Here is a 17,334-nt window from a genome sequence, read left to right as displayed (position 1 = left end):
CCGTGGAAAGTAACTTTATTTTTATGGCATTTATATTCCACTTTTGGTCTATGATGGCATTCAAGGCAGCAGGCACAGGATTCCTAGGAGATTTCCCACCAACACACTAGCGGTTTAGCTTCAGCGAGGTGGCTTTATGGGGAGATTTCCAACGAAAATACTGCTGGTGATATGGAAAATGTTATGATGCTGTCTCTCATTTAAATGAATCTAAGAATGATAGGGTCTGGCAAATCCTTAGGCATCGTAAGGCACGAGGGTCTTAGAAATGTGCGTTTTGTATTCAGTGCTTGCCCAGCTGCTTGTTTGCACCCTTAAAGTCCCAGGCATTAACATTAAAGTGACCCAGGTCTGAATCCCCACTCTGCCATGCAGGGTAACCTCCCAACCTAACTCTCCTTAGGAGAGAAGAACCGCGTTGTCAGCCACCTGGGGACCTCGGGGTGGGGGAAGAGGGACCTAAGCATCTACAGAAATAAATAACCGTAGGCACAGAGGCAGAATGGTGAGCCGTGCTTGAATATAACGGGCCCAGCGCTCCACTATAAAATAGGCAAGTCGCTCAAATGTTGCCATACAAGTTTAGCCCCCGGGCCCGGCTTGTTTCCAAGGCAGCGCACGCAGGACTGCAGCCTGAGCGAGTCTTTCCGACAGGCGCACGTTTCCGCGGACTTGAGCCGGCTTGAGAGGACTGAACTTCGCGACCTCGCGGGTCAGCGTAGGACCGCAGCACCCTGCTGGCCGCCTCGCTCAGCATCTCAAGGTGCCCCAAGGAGGGCAGGAGCTCCGCCCGGCGGCTCGTCCTCGGGAACGGCAGACAGGTTGACACGGCTCGTCTGCTGCCTTCCCATCCACTCACCCCGCCGCCTCCCGCCTTCCCTCGCCGCCTACCTTGGGCTCTCGCTCCCCGGCCCGCGGCGAGCCAGCAGTGGAGAGGAACCAAGCAAGACAGCATCACATAGAGAGGAGGATAATCCATTGGGGGAGGCTGCCGGCAAGTCCAGCGCCCGGCCAGCCGGAAAAAGCCCCGAAAAGTTGCTCGGCGGCGGCGCTCCTGCTCCTCCAGACGCGCGCCCAGCGTCCCTCCGCAGCCGAAGCCGGCGTCCTGTCAGCCGCACAGCGGAGAGCGGAGGAGCCGGTCCTCCAGCTGGCCCCCTCGTCGCACCGCGCCCGGCCACGGCCAAGTCCCCTCCATGCAATGCAATGCAAAGGCACGGCGGCCGGCCGAGGGGAGGAGGCGCTTCCCGCGGCGAAGCTGGTGCCAGCTGAGGGGGGAGGGGGGCCGCGCGCTCCGTGACGCCGCCGCCCGCGAGCGACAACCAGGCCGGCGTGTGCGAAGGGGGGCTGCCAGGACCTCCCACCCTTCCTCCGCCTTCTCCTCTCCTGCGGGAGGCACACCGAGAGAGGACTTTCCATTGCACGTGGCGCTTCCAGCGCTGCTCCACTTGCTATTGGCCAGGCAGCAGCCAAGCTCCGCCCTCTCCTCAGCCGACGGGGAGGGTCCCCCACAGGCCAAAGTCACGCCCCCTCCTCTTTCACCTGTGTCTCGCGTCGCTGGCCCCGGCTAGCCCTCAAGCGCATGCCCTTCCCTCTCCTCAGCCCCACCTGCCTGCTCCCACCGCAGGGGCCTGACGTCTCCTGCGCGTAGAAGGTGGGCCACGTCCATTGTATGAGGGGTGGGGAGGGAACTCAACGGAGAACCTGCTTACTTTCGGCCTCTTATTATGATGCACCTGTTGAAGGCCTAAGAGCCCTGCAGGGACTCCTTTCTAATTCCGGAGAGGCGGCCCTCTAAGTCTAAGCAGAAATAAAAAGGAGGCTTGTGGTACCTGAAAGACTCACACCTTGTCATTCCAGCGTAAGCTTTCATGGTCTAGACTCTAGAGCCTACTTTTTCAGGTGCAGTTAGTGGTTCTTCACTAAGCAGTCATTTTATGTAGATGGTACAGGAGAGGAAAATACAAGATCAAGCAACCGTGAAACACAGAAAGTACAAGGTAAAGTGTAATTATGTATAACTTGAAAATCTCATCAGAAGAAGGGGCAGCTCTGTTGGGTAGGGAGATGCAAGCTTTGCCAAGATGGTTAATGGCTCTGGTGAGTGAGAATCTCAGGATCCTTGTTCAATCTTGGAAGGAAAATAGTGTCAAATCTACTTCCTAGTTATAGATGCTCTGTCTCTTCCTTGCCCTAACTCCTAGGAATGTAGTCGTATATTAAACAGCCATGGACAGGGAATATGACAGCCAGCCAGCTCATCAATTTCTCAAGTGGTTTTCTGCTGTCCCAGAAGACATAGGCAGGGGTCTGAATTATAAAGTAATGATGAAGACCAGAGTGTCGTCATGATCATGCATAGGTTGTATAATCATAGCTGATGCACACATGCAGGATTCAGAGAGCAGAACGGTTTCTGGTCATGGTGCCAGAGTTCTAAGAATCTGGTTGAGTTCCCGACATCTTCAGTAAAAGGATCAGGTAGCGAGTGATATGAAAGACCTTTCCCTGAGACCCAGTGAGTGGCTGCCAATCACAGCAGACTATACTGACCTTAGTAGACTAGTAGTCTTAATTGGTATAAGGCAGCTTTGTGTATGTTCGCATGTGTTGACATTGACATCAAATGATGGCTTTAAGTGAGAGTCGATCATCACAAATTAATCACAACAGAAGAACTTTCACCAAAGCACCCATATCTATTAGGGGAAGAAAAGCAACTGGGGAGGGGATTTTCACTCAAAAATCACTCAAGGTGAAGGGTCCCTTCGCTGTTTCATGGGTCATCCAATTCAGACTAAACACATTGCCCAATGGACTCTGCTTAAAGATGGCGCTGTTACAGGGCAATCGTAAGCAGAGTTACATACTTCTAAGCCCATTGATTTCAGTGGACTTAGCAGGGTGCAGAGGATCACAGTGCAAGTTTCCTGCAAGTAAAAATGCAAATATACCCACTACTAGAGAAAGAAAGCACTGCAAACTGCTGAATCCTTCACTTCCTTAGCATGTTCTTGGACAGCTACAATCTCAGTTACAATAGGACTGTATGCACATTTTGATATAAAATTAAACTTTATAACACTGAAAATAATGAGTTGTTAAATATCATATGTCACATATCGTTGCTTATTAAAGTCACAGTCCTAAACAGAATTAGGCCCTTTCAAGCCCACTGAAGTTGATGGGCTTGGAACAGTTTAACTATGTTTAGGATTGCATTATAACAGCAGATGAAATTTGTCACATTTTAACAATAATTATAGCTTGAAAATATGATGTATATGCCTGCCCTGTACATAGGAATTATCATTATCAAATGCTGCACATTTACATAAATGACCTATTCTGAGTGAGTAAAGCCTTTTGATTAAAAAGTGCGTAACTCATTCTATGAGAGAAAACATTCTATAGGAGGTTTTTTTGTTTTAGCACTCCCTAAAATTTCCAACTTTTCCACTGAAAAAAAAACCCTTGAAAGTAACTTTTCCCTCCATTTTTCCATGTCTTTTCATTTACATCCCTATCCATCCATCAAGTGTCCCCTTTTACTTCTCTAATATCTAACAGCACTTATACAATTTGCATCATGAGCATGTTCCTCATTGTCCCATACCTACATCATCATCAGCTGCTACTGAAGAATGCCATCATGTCATACTGGGTGTGCAGTAAAAGGAAAAGAGTGCTATGTATGGAAGTCTGTACATCAAAGTGAAATCTCTGGAGGAACTTTGCTTTAAGTAACTAAGTAACTAAGTCTGTAACTACCAATGTCTCACATCTAAGATCTGTAAATATTTGAAACTAAGCTTGAAGACTATTATGCCTCATGCTAGTGAAATATTCTAATCAACGAGCAAAAATTTACCTCAACTTTCCTTTCCCCTCCTATCTTCTTACCAGCCCTGCTTGTTGAATAAATCTGCTGTCATCTTTTTGAACTTTTCAAAGTCTCTAGTGCCAAAGTCTCTAGTGTGGGCCTCTGCTTTTCCTCTACTTAAACTTGTGCTGGGTAATAATCCAACTCTATATACATACTGGAAGTGTGAGACAACAGGAACTCTAAGTGATATCCAAATACACACCACCTAAGGCTTCCCACCTCATTGGTTTTGGAGGGAAAATCTGCCACACAGTGGGGAAGTGGGGACGGCCAGGCCAGCTCACAAGCCAGAGACAGTCCTTTATGTTACACCTGTACCAGCCACTTGTGTGTCTTTTTAATTAATTTTTATGCAAATTCAAACATTTTTACATATAAGTACAATTGCTTTTAATACATTGGAAGTAAAGCTTAACCCAAACTGTATACAAAAATCTGATATACTAACAATGTGTGATATATCTTGCATAGAAATGACTTTTTAGAGAGCAAATTAGCATTATGAATTAAGATTGAAAAGTAAGGTTGGAGGAGCTTTCCCTATGTTTTTTATAATTGTACATTTTATTAGTTGCTAGATTTCAGTATCTATGAGTGGCTGATATAGTGACTTAAGTATTTGTGAGTCATCGTTTAAAAGGTAGTTTAAGAATGTATACCACTTTTCTAATCAATTTGACGATTTGGAATAGTTTTCTGATTGTTGCAATCTGTCCGATATTTTTTCCATGATAAGGTGTTCCCAAATCTTAGTGAACCAAGTGCTTAGGATAGGTGCTTGATGTGATGTATGTCTTTAACATTTCCAATGTTTTAAAATGTCTCCTTGCTCTTGCATTTTATAACTGTTATATTAAACTGCTCTTGAACACACTTTGCCTTGGTAACCCATATAAAACACTGAAATAAATTGTTCTGTCACACACAATTATTAAGTTATAATCTAGTGATTTAGGAATATCAATTTTCAAGATGCTAAATCAGATGCTTGTTAGGATAGCAACGCTCTGCAAGCCTATGCCCACACAACTGGAAGCAGGACTCATCAGCACACTGGGACTAACTTCTGAGTCAACATACATAGGAGCGTATTAGTTTCCCTTCCACCCCTCTTCCAGGATTTTAATCACTGCAAGAAAATCCCCACAGAATGACAGAAACCTTCATTTGCATATCCAATTCTGTGGTGGGACTTTACAACATCTGTCCTGTCATATGGTCTTAAGTGCAAACAGCTGTCTGTAGAGGCATCCCCCCCCCCAGGAATTCTGCAGCTTCTTGGATTACTGGAACAAACATTCTGAAATAAGTATGTGACAGACTGATATGGAAACAGGGTGGTTTGGAGTCAGGTTCTTTCTTTGGAAGTGAATCCCTTATCAGCCTCCCCTCCCCCTCCATACACACCCTTTAGTCTTTTAACATTTCTGGAATCCATATATCTTGATCCCTCTAGTAACTGACGGCCTTGTGGTCTGAGAGTGGAGGCAGACAGGATGGCACATCAGGCAAGAATGAGAGCTGATACCTAGGACCCAAATCAGAGTCTCCTCCAGACAGTTGAGGCTGAAATGAACATCTCTCCCCCAAAACAAGAGACTCAAAATGTACCCTAAAATCTTCAGGTACACCCACCCTACCCCAGAAAGTTTAAATGTTTTATATATCTAGCTCAAAATCACATGGAAAGCTACAAAATCAGGACATACATCAATAAACTGGACTGGGAATAGGTGCTTATGCACCCCTTCATCCTGTATCTTTCTCCTATGTCAACCAACATCCCAAATGATGAATGACCAAACAAATAAAATGATGAGTTAAAAAAAAGAGCTCAGGATGAATTAACACAGAAAAATTGTAACCACCTAGTTTTCATGGCAACGGGGCATTTTAATTATCAAAACAATCCAAATTCAAGATATTTATCATGGAAAAAGCAATGCTTCTGTAGAAGGCAAGCAAAATAAATGATGGGCTTTGAAAGCTCTGTTGCCCTCCAAATATTTGAAGCAGCCATGGGGGGTATTTCCAGTGGCATCCAGGAATGTGCATCTATGTTTGCAGAATGCAAATATCATTGAGGGGTGTGTGACTTGTGCCTGTGGTTTGGCTCAAGTTCACTTTAAATACTGCTGTCATTCACCGTTTGTCATGCCTTTTGTCCTAAGCACTCAGCTATAAGTATTCTATAAAGTCTATAAATACATTTCTATAAATATTAAGTACTTTCTCACCCAGATTTTTAGAACTCTTGTGAGATGATATTGTAGTGTATGAGGGTCTTCTTGGCCATGAATCTGTGACATCGGAATGTGTTCCAAATGAGTGTTTTTTTAAAAAAATACATTTAATGTAGTGCTATAATGTATTTTGCATATGCCATATTTTTTACCAAAGACTCATTTCAGAAATGCAAAAGTAATTTTAATTGGTGCTATTTTTTCTGAGCAGCCTGGTCTGTAATGTTTGCGCATTTCAGCTTCTGCAAGACCAATTATGCAAACTTCCAAGGATGAAGTGTAGAAATCTTTCTAAAAATGAAAAGAATATCTTTTCTGTCTAAAACAGAGTCACAAATAAGATCCTATATCTTAAGACCTCCATGGTGAAAAAGAAAAGTAAGGTTCCCATCTAGAACCCCAAGAATCTCTCCTTAGTGAGTGTTATAAAGCCGTGTTGCCCAAGTCATGACAGTGCACGATTCTCTGCTTCAGAAAGTCAATCTACACACCGCAAAATGAATGAAATATAGTTGGCAGCCACAGAAAGCGTTTTTAAAATTAAACTCTCAAGGTTGCTGTGGCTTATGCAACAACTCCATGTACATCTCACAGCATGGGTTCGCGGTGGTTATGGCAGTCAGTTGACTGAATAATTTAACTTCGACAATGGGGTTAGGCAGGGATATCTTTTGCCCCATTTTTATTTAATCTATACATGAATGATCACTCAACCATTTTCAATTAGTCTTGTCATCCACCTTGATTGGCCAATTGCAGTTTTCCAGTTTTGCTCTATGTTGACAATACTGTCTTATTATCCTCAGATGAGAGCTGGTCTTCAGAAATCCTTAATTTTTTTTTTCCAGAATACTGCACTAGGGAAGGTCTCAGAATAAAATATCAGAAATCTGAAGAGGTTGTTTTTTTAAAAAAAAAATCCTTTCGTGAATTGCTGGACATTGAATGGTGAAGAAATTCAACAAGTAAAGGAATTTTCATCTTTGAGTATTCTATTTTCATGTAATTTGAATGGGGAACACATCAAACATTGATATGAAATAAAGTAAAAATTTGTATCAGCTTCATATTTAATTTTTTTTTATGGAGGTGGGAATTACGTTCCTGATGCTATCGATCCCATTATCCTTTATAGAATAGCCATAAGGATTGCATAGGTTAATGTCAATATTGGCCATCTACTTTTACATTTTTTACAGGAATTGTTAAATATTCCCTACTGTGTTGCTGGTGTGGCTCTCTGTTCTGAATTACGTCAGACTTCCCTTGAGGCAAGGGTTTGGTTGCAAGCATTTAGACTGTTTATTAGGTTACGTTTAAATAGTAAGGGCTATTTGGTGCAGTTAAGAGAGGATTCTTATAGGTCTATTTGGTTTAAGACTGTCTATGAGAATCTTCTGGCAGTTGGCATTACTCTCAATACTATTCAGCAGAGCTTTTTTTCAGGGGGAACGTGGGGGAACGGAGTTCCGGAACCTCTTGAAAATGGTCACATGGCTGGTGGCCCCGCCCCCTAATCTCCAGACAGAGGGGAGTTTAGATTGCCCTCCGGAGGGCAATCTAAACTCCCCTCTGTCTGGAGATCAGGGGGTGAGGCCACCAGCCATGTGACCATTTTCTCTGAGGGCAACCCACTGAGTTCTACCACCTCTTTTCCCAGAAAAAAAGTCCTGCTGTTCAGGAATTAGGTTTTCATGGATCATTTGGTTTGGGGGGAAATTGTGTAAAATTAATTGACTAAACTTCTGCTTTTAGAGCATGCCATGTCTGTTCATCTCCTCTTTTTGGCATTTCTCCTCTTAGATCTTTTCCTTCTTATACCTATTTGTTGACCTCTTCAGGCATTCTAAGAGCTTTTGCTTTGGCTAGACTTAATGCAAATTCTTTGGTAATCACACGGGGTAGGTGTATTAATTTGAATTCCAGAAGGGTAGCCACGTTAGATTGTGGCAGAAGAATTAAACAGGAATCTAAAGATTCACACTACTCTAGCATACATCTGAACTCACTTTATCAGATGCCACAGCTGAAGCAATGAGCTCTGATTTATGGAATAAATTTTGTTAGTCTTTAAGGTGCCACTGGACTCCTGTTTAACTGGACTACTGGTTCAGTCCTTTGATTTCAGCCTTCCTTTTTTTTAAAAAAAAGGGCTATTGAAAAAAGCCTGTTTTTTGAAATTTCCTCCTACTTGACAGATATGGGGATATGAGGAGGGAGATTAGATCACAAGATACTTTTTCAATATGTTGGAAATTCAGCAACAGGAAAAATCAATTATAGTACAGTATTGATTAAAGGGATCAGATATGCATGATAAAACAGCATGCCTTATGGCTATCATATGTAGATAAAATAGGTTGAAAGGGGCAGCATAAATCAATCTGAACTAATTGGTAACTTGGCATAAATTGTATTTGCTTTTCAAGCATGCTCTATGAATTGGAAAATTACCCTTTCTTGAGGCTTTTGTATTGTTTACTAGTAGAAGGTGCTTGCTTAATGGATTTTGGTGGCTGCTCCAAGTCACTGGAATTTATCTCACAGCCCAGTTACCTGAATAGGGATCAAAAGAAGAAATCACCTAGCAATCTAAATCAAGGCAGGGGGGGAAAAACCCCGCTGAGTACCTGTCCAAAAGCAGCCTTTGTGTGCTGTTGGTTCGGAGAGGGGTGATGCTGCAAAACTGGCATTTCCAAGTCTGCTTGCTTTCACCCTGCTCAGCTTATGTACTTGCAAACAAAGAGATAACGCTAACAAATTCAGAAGTCTCCTGTACAAGGAAACTCATCCCATAAAAAGTTTGAAACTTCCTCCCACTTACAGAAATGGAGAACTTGAACTGACTATATATGAGAGAGAGAGAGAGAGAGAGAGATGCTAATGAGTGAGGAAATCAGATTATGAGATGCTTCTTTGCTTGGAAGGGCTCCTGTGGATGTTACCTGCAAGGTAGCAGAAGCTGCTACCTTCCAATTCTCTGCCTCTCTTCTGCAGCGTGCATGGTTCTAAAACTTTGCCAGATCTAGCGAAAGTATCCCCTCTAAAGGGACTGCAGGGAAGCTGCCAGCACTCTCCCCATGAATGGCAATGATCTCATCCCCCAGACGTGCAGAACTAGGATTATATGAGAACAGAAAATATTGACTACTGCACTAACAGTGGAAAGAGGGAAGGCCATTGATCAGACGTCTGTATGAGTAAAAAGGAAAAGGAATCTAGTCCTTTGATATGCTATAAGAATACATTTTTCAAAAATAACTTTGAGAAGGGAAGTCTCCTTTAAGTCTGAAATACCCATTTAGAGGAAACTGCCTGCTACCTCTCTGTATGATTAATTGCTCTGGCCTTTCCTTCTCCTAACTAGCCTCTAATAAGTTCATTCACTACTGATGCAGAAGTTTGGTAGAAGAATTATCTGCCCTCAAAGGCAGTGTGACTAGTTTCCTGCAGAAACTTTGGGGTAAGCGTCTTGTACATTCTTCTGTGCTTTCAAATCTAATTCAGAAAAGAAATGTTGCCTTAATTATCAGAGGTCTGGGAACAACTGATTTAAAAGGCCATGTGGATTCAAGAAAACAACTCCCCCAAGAATTCCAGGGGTACAAACTGTGCAAAGCATTTGCTCCCACTAGCACAACATTACATTCTTGATGCATGATGGAAAAGGGAGCCAATTTTCTTCCGTTGGTGGCTTTTCCCCCTTCCCCCTGGCTATACTCATCTATTGCATCCCTGCTTTCCACTTAGAGGGAACAGACATAGCTCAGCTAGCATTTTAGCCACAGATGTTCTTGAAAGTGTTTGAAATTGGTTTGCATTACAGATTCCTATTCAATTTTCTTTTGCTTGCAAAAACTATATCTTACCTGGAATCAACTATGGTGTTGGAGTTATTTGCACAATAATGTCTCTACTTTATTGCTGCACACTGTCATAGGTACTCATGCAATGGAACACAGAGATAGCTAGCAAAATGGAAGCACAACCATCATTTTAGATCATTTTACCCTGTCTTTCAATCATAGATTTCCATGGTATCTTACAAAAAGACAACAGTCCCACCCAGTAAATGGGAGGGGGGAAATGATCTGTCCCTTTAATAGAAGCTTTATGGGATAACATTTGCTAGGTGACTTTTCATCCTTGCCATGAAAAACTTCAGTAACCCATTTTTACACATTAAACCTCTATTAAAGGCATAGGAAATTTTTTAAAAAAGCTTGAACTCTAAGGACCGCTAACATTTCAAAAAATCAGTGATAATATAAAAATAAACCAATTCTATAAAAGGCAGCAAATTAAAAACTCAATAAAACAATAAAAGCAGTAATAAATAGAACAACTGCCAGTACAGTAGCAAATAAAAGTCCATTTTAAAATCCTCAAATAAATACCTCTGACACACACACAAAATGATAAAATCAGCAATAAATGAAAGGCCACATGCGACAATGTTGAAATACAACCATTTTTGTCAGAGGAAAGGACAACTTGGCACCAAACATTCTTCATAGGCATCCCCATGTATAACTCATTGTAGTAGTCTAACTTGGACAGTACCAAAACATGGATAACTGCCAATATCAGATTTGAGGTGGGAAGAACTATGTGTACCCCCTTGAGTTCATTGGGAAAAGTGTGGGATAAAAATACACTAAGTAATGATTGATGCTCAGGAGAGGTAATAATCTCTGACACAATCTGGTCTATCTGTGGACAGCTATGCTTAACAGTTAATGGGAATGATGCTCTACTGGGGCACTTTCAAGCATGTTTTCCAACCCACAGATATGGCCACCATCACTGCTGTAGTAGTTGTTAATATTGTGGCAACCACATGAGTAGTCCTCCTGGTAGTAGTGGTATGAGAAGTTCACTTGAACTATTTAAGAATAGTTAACTCCTAGAAAGAATGTCATTTCATTCCCTAGTTTCCTTGCCAACCTCTTCCTCTCTCTTTCCACCTTCCTTTGGAAAGGTGAAACACTGTTTGTCCTTCACTGAGGGAGCTGTTTCACTGCATTCACTAACTCCAGGGGAACACTGAATACAATCAATCATCCAGAAACTGTGAAATCAAGTTACTGCAGGAAGGAGGATTTAGGAGTAAAATAAATGCAGGTGATAGGCAGATACCACCAAAGCAGTGATGTTCTGTTAAAGGAGAGAGTGACAGGCATTTCTTCTAAGTGAGAGAACCCACACAGTCTCCTGTAATCTGAATATCTGAGTGGGAAATGGATGCATTTTTCTCCAGGAGAGATGTTTGTTGATGCATGCACATCATCATCAGAGATGTTTGTTGAGGCATGTGGTGCACCATTCAGTGTACACTCTGCCATTCCTCACATTGTAATTGGTAAAGTATACCTGGAACTATTGATGTTCTGTTTATCAAAATCACTTCCTTAGCTGTAAAACCAGTGGAGGGGAGAATTAATTTATGCTAAATTAATTAATCTTGCATATAGAGTGTGGAATTGATCCTTCAACAATGTGTAATGTACGGTTGCGAAATGGTTTTTGGTATGAAACAAAAGCATCTCCCTATTTCTCTTTTGGAAATACTGAAATGTATATTAACGGAGCACTCTTCTATACTTTTTAGCCTGTGATTACAAAACCCCATCTCTTTGAATGAGTCTACACATGTTTGGCATAGTCTAGATGTGTGATTATTTTTCAGGAGGTCTTTATTTTACAGAATGCAACCACAGGGACTGCAGTTTAAAAGGGGTGACTGGTGCAGGGAGTTAGGGGCTATTGAATTCGTTCCTCTTGCATCACTTCCCCAGTGCATATCACTGGACCCATACCGGAACTGCCCTAGCAAATGTACTGAAAGCCAACAAAGCCTTTTGTATCGTAGCCTAGCCACATGAACTCTAAGGCTGCAATCCTAAGGATGCTTTCCTTGGGGTAACCTAGGGTTGCCAAGTCCAGGTCGGGAAATTCCTGGAGATTTGGGAGGGCAGAACCTGGAAAAGGTGGGGTTTGGGGAGAGGAGGGGCCTCAGTGGAATATAATGCCAAAGCAGCCATTTTCTCCAGGGGAACTGATATTTGTCACCTGGAGATCAGTAGTAATTCCGGATCTCTAGCCACCACCTGGAGGCTGGCAACCCTAGGGTAACCCCAGTAAATAATGCAGGACTTGTGAGCAGACCTGTTCTGGATTGTTCTCCGGAAAATTTAGGCTGGATTTGATTATTTGACACTGACAGAGCTTTGTCATATGTTGCTTTTGAAAACTAAGAGTACCTGAATACAAAGATATGCAAGCAGGGATATATATGTATTTTTAATTAACAGCACTCATGTGCATAAATTGCAAGTTTTGCCAACAAAATGCATTTTTAAAAAATCCCACTTTCCCTTCAAGGAAGAATATATAATTTCCCTCCATTACCCTTACTGCAACTGTGTAAGGTAGGTGTTAGGTTGAGAGATCCAGACTGGCTTGAGGGCATTCAGTAAACTTAGTGCCAAATCAGGGATTAAACCCCATCTCTATCCACTACACCTCAGTGGATCTCACTCAACACTTGTGGCTGCCCAGTGAAAACAGGGCCCTTGCCGAATTGGATTTTACAAGCCAACCTCCCTAGTACAGGTAAAGAATGCTCAGAAATATCTGTGGAAGCCACCCAGTGACCTTGCACTATCCTCTCCTATGCCTTTTAATGCAGAAAAAACACAGTGCTGACAATGAGAAGAGGGGACACTGGTGTAGGAGGGCAAAAAGCTTGGACAGCTAAGGCAAGGGAGATGGAAAGGAACGGGAAAAGTGGAAACAAATGCAACTACAGCTAATCACAAACTTGATTGCAAACCAAGAGATGCTGAAATGGGGTCATTTGGAATTATATTGACAAGCTTGGATGTTTTCCAGCCTCTACTGTAAACAGCTAATGAGAGAGCAGGCGGTGCTGAGGGCGGGCAGTGTTCTCCTTCTAGGAATGTTTTCATCGAGGACAAGTAAACTCTCCCAAAGAAACTCACGATCTGGCCTTCCTCACAAAATAATGCTGTTCCACTGTGGAGAGAGCAGCTCTGAAGAAGTTATTGTTTTGTTCATAAAACTGCATTATACCATCAATGGAATGGCAGCACAATAAGGGTCAATCTTGACATGAAATAAGAAAAAAGGCAAGGAGCTATTTCAAGGGCTGGATAATATTTCTGGGCCCGCAGATAGAGGCTGCCAGCATGAGAAAAGGCTGAAAATAACTTTAACATGGAGAGCAACTGAAACATCTTGTACGGCAGTCCGTTAGCCTTCTTGTAGAACTAATTGAGGTCATGTGATCTTATGGCAAGTTCTCAAACTGCCAGTGCCCTAGCAGTGTTTCAGGTGGGTAGCCATGTTGGTCTGCAACAGATGAGCAAGATTGGGTCCTGTAGCACCTTATAGACCAATTAGATTTCCAAGGTAGGCACTTTCGAGAGTCAAAGCTCCCTCCTTCAGACACATTTAGAAGTGGAAGTATGTAGGGTTTTATCCAGCCAGAAGGTGGGAAGGGCATTTAAAGTAAGGGTGTAAGGTATAATAATACTGCAATTAGCTTGATAGAGCTGAGGTGTCAAAAGCAGAAAATCAACATCTATAACTGAGAAGAATGTCTCTAGCAGCAGCCTGTTAAAGAGCCTTCAAAAGGGAAATGCTGGCTGCGAGCCGGCAGCAGGAAACACATTTACAGGTATCATACGGGGGGGTGGGGGGACACTGTCTTAGGAGAAGAAACACTTTTGTGTTCTGGAACAAATTGCTGGGCTCTACGCATGCTAGTCTCCACCGTAAGGTTGCCAACTCCAGCTGGGGAAATTCACAGACATTTGGGGGTGGTGCCTGGGAAAGGCAGAGTATGGGTAGAGGAGGGGAACAGTGGCATGATATGGGGTTGCCAACCTTCAGGTGAGGCCTGGAATTCTTCCAGAATTACAACTGATCTACAGACTACAGATACCAGCTTCTCTAGAGAACATGGCAGTGTCAGAAGGCAGAATCTATGGTATACCATCTGTGATAATTCTATGTGAAATCCTTCCCCAATTTCCCCCCTCCACAGGCACTGCCCCCGAATCTCCAGGAACTTCCCAGGCTGGAGTTGCAACCCTAATACGATGCCATAAAGCCCTCCCTCCAAAATTTCTGGAGATTTGTGAGGGGAGCCTAGGGAGGGCAGAGTTTGGGGTTGGGGGAGCTCGACGGAAATGTGATGTCCTAGAACCCATCCTCCAAAACAGCCTTTTTCTCCAGGGGAATAGATCTCTGTAGTCTGGAGATCAATTCTAATTCCAGATGATCTCCAGACCTTACCTGGAGGCTGGCAGCTCTATTTGATCCCAGGCCCTGACCAGGTACCAGTTTTTTGGCTTTAAAACCTAGCCACCTGAATTCTACTCAGATCTGTCAGCTACCCAAATTAACTCCTGGAAGGGGTTGTGTTTTGATTATTACCAGTGGTAGTAGCAAGAAAAGTAATGAACCAATTACATGGCAGCAACTCCCTTACCCCTTTAAAAACATACATATGACCACTGAAGAAAGCTTACTACTAACATTGTGATCTTACCACTTATAGAATTGGGAAACCAACAGTGAAATCCTAAACAGAATGACTCCAGTCTAAGTCCATTGATTTCAGTGGGCTTATACTGGAGTAACTCTGCTCTAGGATTTCACTGCAAGTGTCCATGTGTGCCAACATCATAAAAAGGGTATACTTGGTTTTGAAGTCACCAGTTGCTTACAAATTATTAAAAGAGAAAAACAAAATGAGGTGGGGCAAGAGGAGTGGGCACGGCTGCAACAAAAGGCTGCAACAACAACAAAAAACCCACAAAGGAAGTCTTAATTCTATTTAGTTCAATGGAAATTACTATGTAATAAGTGTGATTGAGATTACATTGTTAGACCATAATCCTATGCATACTTGCTTGGGAACTGGCCAGTGGCCATATAGAGCTTCTGAGTAAACATGCTTAGGACTGGGCTACACAAAATGTGTAGAGTTGGAAGTAGAGTTTCCAGCCACAAGTCTGGAACCCCTGGGTGATTTATAAGGCAGGGCATGGGGATGGGGGAGATGTTCTAGCTAAAACACAGAAGTAATTCTATCAGTGCTCTAGATTTTCACCAGGGACAAAATCCTAGAGGGTTGGTAACATCACTTCTGGGTTTTAGGTAGAAGGGATGTCAATATATTGATAACATTTCACCCCTCATTTCCCTCACCCACCGCTCATATGAGCAGCAACAGGTGGCAGGGAGGCAGATCACCCACCATAGCAGATAAGTTGGTTACTTAGGCTGGAAGTACTGTTTGCTCAGAGCCAGTGCGGTGTAGTGTCTAGAGAGCTGGACTATTATCTAGGAGACCAAGGTTCGAACCCCCGATCTGACTGGGAAACCTTGGGCAGTCACAAACATTCAGCCTAACCTACCTCACAGCACATTGTTAGGATAAAATGGAGGCGAGGAGAATGATGTAAACCACTTTGGGGCCCCATTAGGGGAAAGACGAAGTATAAATAAAGTTAATAAATAAGTAAGATTAAATATGGTATGGCACGAAACAGGAAGTAAAATAGAGGAGACTTTGCATGAGCCAAGTTTGTTTTACTGAGTGCTTCAGCCTTCCATTTCCATTTATTAACAAGTGTCTACACGGTTTGAACAATACAAAGTAATATAAAATGCAAAATTATATAAAATACAGGGTTTAAGATAAAATGCAAACCAAACCCTCAGTCTAGACATCCCTATAGTGTCCAAAATTTAAACTAACTATGGATTCTCAGCCTTTTTGCTAAGGGCCAATCTAGATCCCCAGGTTTGCCCCAGGGATAAGCTGCCATTTTAAAAGAGTTCCCAGTTGGAAACTCCTTTAAACTGTCCCTTGGGGTCTGATTCTGGTTGGGACCGTCATAGCACGGCTGGAGGGGATGATCCTGCCTTCCCCCAGGGCCATTTTTCCCCAAAACACCAACGGGGGGCATGTGGGCAAATAATTCCCCCAGGGCCATTTTGAGGAGCAACAATGGCATGGGGAAGAAGGCAGACTCTCCTCCTTCCCCTACACCATGGTAGTCCTCCTCACCTGACCTGAGGTTCTACACTGCAGTTTAAAGAAGTACCAAGCTGAGAACTCACTTTTTAAATGGCAGCACATCCCTGGGGGGAAAATGGAGATACCCGTCGTGTCTAGATGTCCCTAAGGTCAGGTTTAGTGAGTGCTGCAGCATTTACTGTGCTTGTTTAAGATCTATAATAAATCTCGTTTGAAAGTAAAATCGTATTCAGTTGTTTGATGCAACACGTTGCCTCCCCTCTGTTTCTTTGGCTGAAATTCTGTAGCGTGCAAAGAAGTATGTGGTAATCACCATGGTATTCTTTAAGAACTGTTGCATTCTTTTTATTTCTCTTATTGACGAAAATTGAATCATGCCTAAATTCTTTAAAAAATCAAGAAAATTTTTTTGGAGAGATGAACTAGAATATCTTAGGTGGTCCATGATTATGGAAATATATATTCTATCTGAGGAGGAGAGATCCCTTAACCTTTCAATGACATGGTATCTCCCTTTTCCAGACTACTTTTTGGGAAATTTACGGATTGGAAACTGTAATCTCCTTTATGAAATCCTCAGGTCCTCCTGTGTTTTCTCAAAAAGTCTTGCTGAATTCAGCAGAACTTCCTATGAAATAAACATACAGAGGATTGAAACTTACTCAACAGAAAAATTCCAGTGCTGGGATGCAAACTGCACATAATTTTGATGTATTTGTTTTAATATTCGGGTTCCACCCGACCTTGCTAAGTCCTTCTAGTTCTTTTAGTACATCCACTGATCTTGTTTTTCAAAATCTGAATTTCATTCTCTGACAGTTTCTTCAATACTAAAAAACATGGCTTATTTTTGCAGTCCAGCAAGAGGCAGAGCCCTTTGAGGAGTAGTTTGAGCAAGGCATCATATTGCTGATTCAGGTCCAGCCGATTCATGTCATACACACCATACCCTCAATTCTTCTTTGCTTCCCTTCTTCTCCCCCTGCCCCTCAGCCTATATTAGTGTCTGTGGTTTGTAATTCAGTCTCTGGCAAACCTATTACATGAATCTTGATTTATTTATATCGACCCAGTTTTCTCATTTATGAAAAGGTATTTATACTGAGGGTTTAATCTGGCTGTTATCTTCCAAA

The 17,334-nt window shown here is 42.5% G+C and overlaps 1 protein-coding gene across 2 annotated transcripts in view; it reads right to left on the bottom strand.

Annotated features, from left to right (window-relative positions):
• ADAMTS14 (ADAM metallopeptidase with thrombospondin type 1 motif 14) overlaps positions 1-979 on the bottom strand; it is a 95,901-nt gene extending 94,922 nt beyond the window's left edge. The window contains exon 1 of one of the 2 annotated variants that reach the window (XM_054983370.1): positions 892-979. In XM_054983370.1, the coding sequence (XP_054839345.1) occupies positions 892-979 (88 nt within the window). The remainder of the gene's footprint in view (positions 1-891) is intronic. The other variant, XM_054983371.1, reaches the window with a different exon arrangement.
• Between the last annotated feature and the right edge of the window lie 16,355 nt (positions 980-17,334).

The sequence above is a fragment of the Eublepharis macularius genome, chromosome 6 (genome assembly GCF_028583425.1).
Source record: "Eublepharis macularius isolate TG4126 chromosome 6, MPM_Emac_v1.0, whole genome shotgun sequence".
In the NCBI taxonomy this organism is placed as follows: Eukaryota; Metazoa; Chordata; class Lepidosauria; order Squamata; family Eublepharidae; genus Eublepharis; species Eublepharis macularius.
The sequence above is the reverse complement of the archived record's forward strand: the minus strand, read 5'-3'. Positions and strand labels throughout refer to the sequence as shown.